This window comes from Pongo abelii, chromosome 3 (assembly GCF_028885655.2).
Source record: "Pongo abelii isolate AG06213 chromosome 3, NHGRI_mPonAbe1-v2.0_pri, whole genome shotgun sequence".
Lineage (NCBI taxonomy): Eukaryota > Metazoa > Chordata > Mammalia > Primates > Hominidae > Pongo > Pongo abelii.
Genome location: NC_071988.2, coordinates 97,494,317 through 97,501,846, shown reverse-complemented (window position 1 = coordinate 97,501,846; position 7,530 = coordinate 97,494,317). Strand labels below are relative to the sequence as shown.

The 7,530-nt window shown below is 46.9% G+C and overlaps 1 protein-coding gene across 1 annotated transcript; it reads right to left on the bottom strand.

Moving 5' to 3' along the window:
• Nucleotides 1–1,908: 1,908 nt before the first annotated feature.
• STBD1 (starch binding domain 1) lies at nt 1,909–6,732 on the bottom strand. The gene is made up of 2 exons (XM_002814898.5): nt 6,040–6,732; nt 1,909–3,895 (listed from the first exon to the last, which is right to left on the bottom strand). Exons 1-2 carry the CDS (start codon nt 6,257–6,259, stop codon nt 3,039–3,041), a joined length of 1,077 nt encoding a protein of 358 aa, XP_002814944.1. The 5' UTR covers nt 6,260–6,732; the 3' UTR covers nt 1,909–3,038.
• Between the last annotated feature and the right edge of the window lie 798 nt (nt 6,733–7,530).

Genomic DNA, 7,530 nt, shown 5'->3' with positions numbered 1-7,530 from the left:
TTTTGAAATAAACTATTCTTGAATCCCTCACAGTAAAACTTCAAACATCTACTAGCTAGTATTCATACATTATAACAATTAATACCTATAAAGTATTCATACATAATAAGGTATTATAATTACCTTATAAGGTAATTAATTATAAGATATAATTTGTGCTTATTCTAATATATTGGAATAATTGTGGTTTTTTATTGTTACTGGTCCCAAGACAATAGAATCTATTTTATTTTATTTTATTCTACTTAAATTTTAATTTAATTTAAATGTTTTATTCAATCTAATTTAGCTTCAAAAAAATCTGGGGGAAGAACTACTTTCACATGAAAGTGAAAGATGTGGTGTAATAGCAAGGACAGAGGACAAATTTCAGCATACTAACAGGGACTCATTTCGTGACTATGAACTCACTGTTCTGTCAATATCAGTGAGGGTAATCAGATAACAAAACATCAGGGCCCCCAGTCAAAACATTTACAAAAGTTTCCCTTTTTTGCATATTAATAATAGTAAAGAAAGAAAACCATTTTGTTACTCTTTAGCAAGTTGGTAACTTCTAGATTATATCTATTCAGTCTGCTTTAATTAAATTTTAATAAATTAGGGGGGTTTATATGTGAACCAAATAAAGTGAGAGAAGAACAGATACAAAAATGTATCAGTTGTGTCAAAACATCAGGCACAATGTGGCAGATGGCTAGCTGTCCAAAATAAATCTTATGTTCCTGTTGTATAACCTGGAATTGTCACTGAGAAACAGCTGCCCAGCAAGAGTCTCTATTTCCCAATCCTGCCTCCCCTTGTATATGGGTGTGGCCTGAGGGTTCTCATTAACAGAATGTGGACAGAGCAATATGTGGCACTTTCAGGTCAAAGTGTTAACATGCATGGGTGTTCTTCCTAACTTTATTTTCCCCTCCATGGGCTGGATGCAGAGGACATGAGGGTTATTATAGGGGATGGCAGAGCCACAGGGCAGAAGGGAGTCTGGGTAACTGAATCTCTGCAAGGAGGGGAGCTGCCCTCCTGCCAGGAAGACTCACTGCTGACAGTTACATGAGCAAGAAATCGGCCTCTGGTGCTGCAGCCTTCTTAAATGGATGGTGTCTATTATAGCAGCTAGCAGCAGCCCTAACCTATGCAGACAACAAATGGAGTAGGGCATGCATGCTCTCACCAGAAGATCCTCACGCTTCTGCTTTCAAGGACAATGTTAGAACTGTAAGCACATCCAATTTTAAGTGAATTTTTAAAATATAAAGTGTAATATTTATCTCTTAGATCAGTTAGCTTTACTGAAAGATTAATTTTAATTTTACCAGGTAGTGATAAAATAGCCAGTAATAGAATTCTAGAGAGACTTTTACTTAAATTATTTTACCTTTAATTTTCCTCATGGGCATGTTTGGGCATTCCATGCAGTAATGGTGAATGCCTTCTGCAGAGCTTATTGGTACAATATAAAATTCATTATGAAGTCTGTAAACAGTATACATGAATTTAACATAAAAGTGCTATGAGCCAAAAACTGTCATAGTTCTTTTAAGCACTTTGTAATGCTATTTTCAGTTGGGTTTATTCTTTTCAGCAAAGACCATCTGTTTAAAAGGATTAAACATTATTTCACTGATAGATGTTAAACGTATTAAAAGTTATTTTAACATGTAAGAATTCATTTTCAAGTACAGGCATGCTGAATTTCCCTCCAGTCAAAGGTGAACTTTGAGAATAAATATTGTCAACTTTTTCTCCAAAGGGAGGAGAAAAACAGAATCTTCATGTCTTCTGTACCTTTTGATGTTTGCTTTTCTGTATATGTCTGTTATTAGTGGAGGAAAATATTTGTATTTTATTTTACATCTAGGCTATTGTGATACTAAAATTTAGACAAATAATTCAGACATCAAATGAAGATATTAAAATTCAGGTTTTATTATTTGTTCAGTTATAATAATTTAAAGTTAATATTTGCTGTATTCTCAGAGCAAAAATGTATTTCTGTACCACTGTCCTGTATAAATTTGTTACCCAAGATAGTGACTAGTATGAAAGGAGAGGGAAGAGGGTGACAGATGGAAATGATTGCTGTAGGACAGTCCATCTGGCCAGATGCGGTGGGGGAGGGGAGAAGAAGTGGGAGAGAGATGGTCCTACAGATGCTCCCATGGGTAAATGATGGGTGCATCCCTCCCTGCAGCCGGGCTGTGCCTGTACTTCACAGTCCTCTAAGAGGTGTCATTCAGGCCACCTCACTCAGCCTATGCCCAACCCCACTCACGTTCCCTTTCCTTATGGGCTGCCCCCGCGACTGACTTCCATGATGACTGGTTCTCATTAGGCCCCTTGTTTCTACATCAGCCTTAGATCATTAAGACAAAGACATACTTGCTACCCTCATAGCACATAACCACGCCTGGCAGATGAAAATCAAACAAAAAGCATTAGGCAGTCTTAGAGCATTATCTTGTTTCCTTACTAATCACATCCAGACCAGATATTTTCTAATCACAGTTTCGTATCATGTTAACTTTTTAAGCATAAAATGTGTATGTAGTAAAAAGTGCTTTTCAAGCTGTACCAATAGGAAGTCAGCTATGTTTGAGTGAGGCTTATTTTGCTACCATAGTTTAAAGATCACCTAAAGGCTCAAGCTTGAACCCTGGGCAGCTGGTTAATGTTTTTGCTCCATGACCACAGTTCACACCTGAAGCTTAGCCAAGTCACTCCCCAAGAGAATCAAGCCCTAAAGTAAAAATGGATCAGCACAAGACCGTCAATCAGTGCCACAGGGAAAAAAAGTTCGCATTCACTGGAAGCATTATCTGTGTGTGTGTGCATATATATACACACACACACACATATATTTCTGCACATTAGACATATATATTTCTGCACATTAGACAAAATCCACTAGCAAATTTGAAACAATTCGGATGGCTGAATTTGGAGTCACACTGCCTTTATTTCATTCAGTGTGTTCCATAACCTCAGCCTCTTCCACATTGTTCTACAGCTTCTCCATTACTTTGCAAACTGAATCAGTGAATCCCCCACCATGCGTGAACCACTTTATCCTCATGGCCAGTTTCTAGGAATCTATTGCTGCATTCTTCCCAGCGGGTAACTCCCCCATTCTCTACCAACACAAACTTCCACTCCACCACTGTATCTGCAGGCAAGAAAATGGAATGAGACCAGAACCCATCCTTGTTATAGTGGAGTGGGATATAAGTGTTCCATCTCCCAAGACACTCATGGTCTCCAGTTACTGCAATGAATTGCACATCAGTGCTTGTGACATAATGGACCTGGAACCTGACACTAACTTGCTGAGATCCTGCAGGCATCACTGCTACCCTTTCTGTTTTCCCATGCACTTGCTGATCTCTTGCTTCCACCAGAGTGCTTCTTCCATTGTCCATTCCCTGATTTAGGCTTAACACTGGAGCCTTAAGACTGCCACCCACACCAACATCCCTGCAAGATGAGTGCCTAGACACCATTTCCCACTCCTCATGGTCAACCCGGTCCTGACTGTTCAAATGAGAGAGGCTCATTTCTTCTTTAGCTCTGTTCCTGAGCAGGTTGCTAGAAGGCAACTTCTCTGCAAAACATGTAGCTGCTTTAGCAGATATCTCTTGTCCTTTTTGGAATCCCCATTCTCCCATAGGAGATTCAAGGCTTTCATTTCTTGAAACTTCAGAGTAACTCCTAGAGTTACTGGTCTCAGAGGTAGCTGGAGCTTCTGTGTCTGGAAACTGTCCAGAAGGAACATGTTCTCTTGAATTGTCACAGACTTCCCTGGAAGGATTCTGCAATCTCTGTGATGCTGCTTGCAGGTTACCAAGGTCTTTGGTCTTAGAAATCAAATGTCCATTGCTTTCTTGGAGATGCTCTAAGAAATCAAAGGAAAAATGTAATAGACTCAGGTAGTTCATTTAAGAAAAAAGTCAGGCTGAGAAAATAGATTTAGTTACTGAAAGCTTTACTACTAATCAATCTGCAATTCACAAAGTCCCCCTCTATTAAAATCAAGTACTACTTAATTAACCAGTATGCTCCCAACACTGTGCTCTAAGAATACACATGTATATCTGACAACAAAAGGGACATCCAGGAGTATCAGTGTGCCAGCACAAGTGTAAATGAAGTGGTAAGCTGTAGAGGCAGACGTGTAACCCCCCCATGGTCCCCAGTCTCCACAGTCCAGGCCATACTGGCATGCAGCCAAGTTAAGTTGCTTGGCTCCTATCATCAAAGAATGTTGTCCAGGCTGTGGGGCAAAGGGCTGCGTGGCTACCTTACAAACCAGAAGAGTACACTTGTTCTCCCAGGGGAGGCGTGCAGGGCAGGGATTGGCTCTCACGGACCTGCGGGCAGATCAGCAGGAGCTGTCACCCTGGGGAGACACAGAGAACAGTAGTGCATCCCTGGGCAGGAGTGGAGGGAAAATTGGGGGAAAGGGCTGGTTTCTCCTTGCCAATCCCATATGCATTAGGAATCTCCTCAACAAAACGGTGTTTTGTACCCCCTTCCATTGTAAGCACTTTTTAAAAAATGTTCTTAAAAATACAAAATCCAAGTCCTCTAAAAATGCAGTTTCCTTCTTGGCCATGCCATTGGTAATCCAAATAGCTCCCTACAAGATTGAAATCTCCAAATCATACATACAATCAGCACAGCTGTGGTTTTATGTGGGGGTGGTGGTGGTATGGGGACAACAGTCTTGTTTCATTTTATCCCCCCCTTTTTTTTTTTTTGAGATGGAGTCTCGCTCTGTCGCCCAGGCTGGAGTGCAGTGGTACGATCTCGGCTCACTGCAACCTCTGCCTCCCGTGTTCAAGCAATTCTCCTGCTTTAGCCTCCCAAGTAGCTGGGACTACCGGCGCCTGCTACCACGCCCAGCTAATTTTTGTATTTTTAGTAGAGACAGGGTTTCACCATATTGGCCAGGCTGGTCTCGATCTCCTGACCTTGTGATTTGCCTGCCTCGGTGATGGTGGGAGTTGGAAGTGATAATGAACAAATATTATTCTGGATTCCCAACTTTTCAACCTAAAGCATGAGATTGGTCTTCAGAAAAAAGATAAGTGAACTGTCTAGGCATCCCAGACCAATCACAGTAAAGGCACACGGGCAGATTTTCATATGGCTGCACATGAACACCACTGGGCTAAAAATAAAGTTCACAGATGTCATTTTCACCATTAGGCTTCTGTCCAGGCATGGGCAGCTTGCCAAGGGAGGGCCCTGGACGGTAAGGTTTTCTGCCAGTGTTCGCTGTCTGCTTAGCAAACGGTACCTAAAATATAGAAATTTAAACCCAGATGTCAATTCTACTCATCAGGGTTGGGTCCCCTATTTAAGTAGTCCCTTCCTAGGGATGACCATCCGGCCCTATTCTGGGGCAGCCTGGGGGGGACTGCCGACAGTGCTGAAACGGGTGACCAAGGCACAGCCCCAGGGCCTCAGCCACAGCCTTCATGGCCAGAGTCCAACCTGAACTTTGCCTTCCTAAAGAAGCGTCCAGATAGCAGGAGGCGCCCGCAGTTCGGGTGTTCCCCAACCCAGCTCTTCATGGGCTGTACGATGGGAGGATGTGAGACTACCAGGATTGGGACTTAGAAAATGTCCCTGCTTGGGCAGAGATCGAAGAGGCTTGTAGGATCCCCTAAACCTAAGCCCTCCTTTCCAAAGGCCAGGAAGGGGCGCCGCCACTGCAGCCGCCCGCACTGCACCAAGCGCCGCCAAGCGGAGGAGCTCATCCCCGCCGGAGGGGCAGGACCAAGCCCTCAGGCGCGGGCGCTGAGGGACTCGGCAAGGGCGCGGCCCTTGGAGGACCAGCCAAGAAACCTGCCTGCGTGTACCAACCAGCCTGGGAAGCCGAGGGGCGTGGGGACGGCCCAGTCCCCTTAGGAGAGCCCGTCCGCAGGAATGGGCCCCTAGGAAAGCTCCAGGTGGGTTTGTCTCTTTCCTCCCTTCCTCGATGAACCTCAAAGCTCTGGCAGATGTGCCCTGGAGTCACGGGGGGAAGAATACCTGGTTTGGTGACCAGCTCCTGCCCGGAAGGTCCAGGGCTCAGTCCGCCGCTGCCACTCTGATGGCCTCCCGGAATCGCAGCTCCCCCAAGAGGGGCGTCTTTCTCCTGCTCCGCATCCCCGTCCTTCCCGGTGTCGCCAGGGCCGCCCCTCAGCAGCCAAACGAAAAGTGCTCCGGCCAGACCCCCTCCAACCAGCAGGGCGGACCAGACGGCGCCCATGGCTGAGAGGCCGCGGCCGCAGGAGACGACAGGGACTGGGACCGGGGCTCAGGTCACGCAGGCAGAGCCACACCTACCCCGCCCGCTCCAGCCTTTTACGGTTTCTGCGCTGGGCACTCCGGCGGAGCCCGGCCCTGCGCGACCAGTACTCAACTTTCCCAGCCCCGCCCCGCTCCCCGCCCCTGGGCTGCAGCCCCTGGCTCCCTCCCGGGGAATACTCCATTGCTCTTCTGTCCCTACACTTTCTGTTCCCGGCCTTGCCAGTTGCCAGCGGCCAGGGGCGCAGGGGTCGGCGTTCCACGTGTGTCCCGCGTGAAGAACCCAAGTGCGCACAACTGCCCCGCGCAACCGGGACCTGCCCCACCGCCTTTCCTTCTCCCGCCTGCTGCCCGCGAGGCCCAGCCCTGCCTCGGCCCGCGCCGGGCACCTCGGCGCCTCCTCCCCAGGAAAGCTCAGCAGCAACGCGGTCAGCTAGAGGCCGAGAGCTTCCTGGAACTTGGAGGTGGGAGAGGCCGCGGGCTTCGGTGACGCGCGGGCTGGAGCGCGGGCTAGAGCGGTGGCGCATTCGGGTGGGATGGGTGGCCCGGAGGACGGCGGGCGCGGTGCGGGGAAACTGGGAGCCCTAGTGGAAGCTCCGCTCCGCCGCCAGCTCAGCGCCCTTAGCCTCCCCAAGCCTCCGCCTCCTCGCCTGTAAAATGAAAGGATTGGACTCAGGACCATCCATCTAAAGATGCCAGTCAGCTCAACCACATCCAGTCTCGTCCTCTTTGGGCGTGTATGGCTGCTGCGAAATGCGCGCCCATCTGTGTGAACTGGATGTTGTCCATGGACGAGCTCCTACAGATAAGTTCGTTAATAAAAACAGCAGCTCTTTATTAAGCACTGTCTGTATTCCAGATGTTTTAAGTGTGTATCTAATTTAATCCTCACAAGATAACAACCCTGTGCGGTGTTATATATATTCTTTGTAAATCCTTTCCTCTGCTGATCTGATGACTTTGCACAACAGCTTCAAGCTGATGGTCCCCAAGTCTATGTCTGCAGCTCACACCTTTCCCTTGGACTCCGACATTCAACTGCTAAAGGCCACAGATGCCAAACACCTGCCTTGGAGTAATTGCTATAATTGCTCTCTCTGGTAGGGCAAATTATCTAATGTGCCCCTTGCTCCGAATGGACAGTAGCCCTTAACGGGGTGCAAGGTTCTGCCAGTGGGGTTACTGGAGGGCTGATGCACGCCTTGATGCAGGCCACAACTTCTGTAATCATAA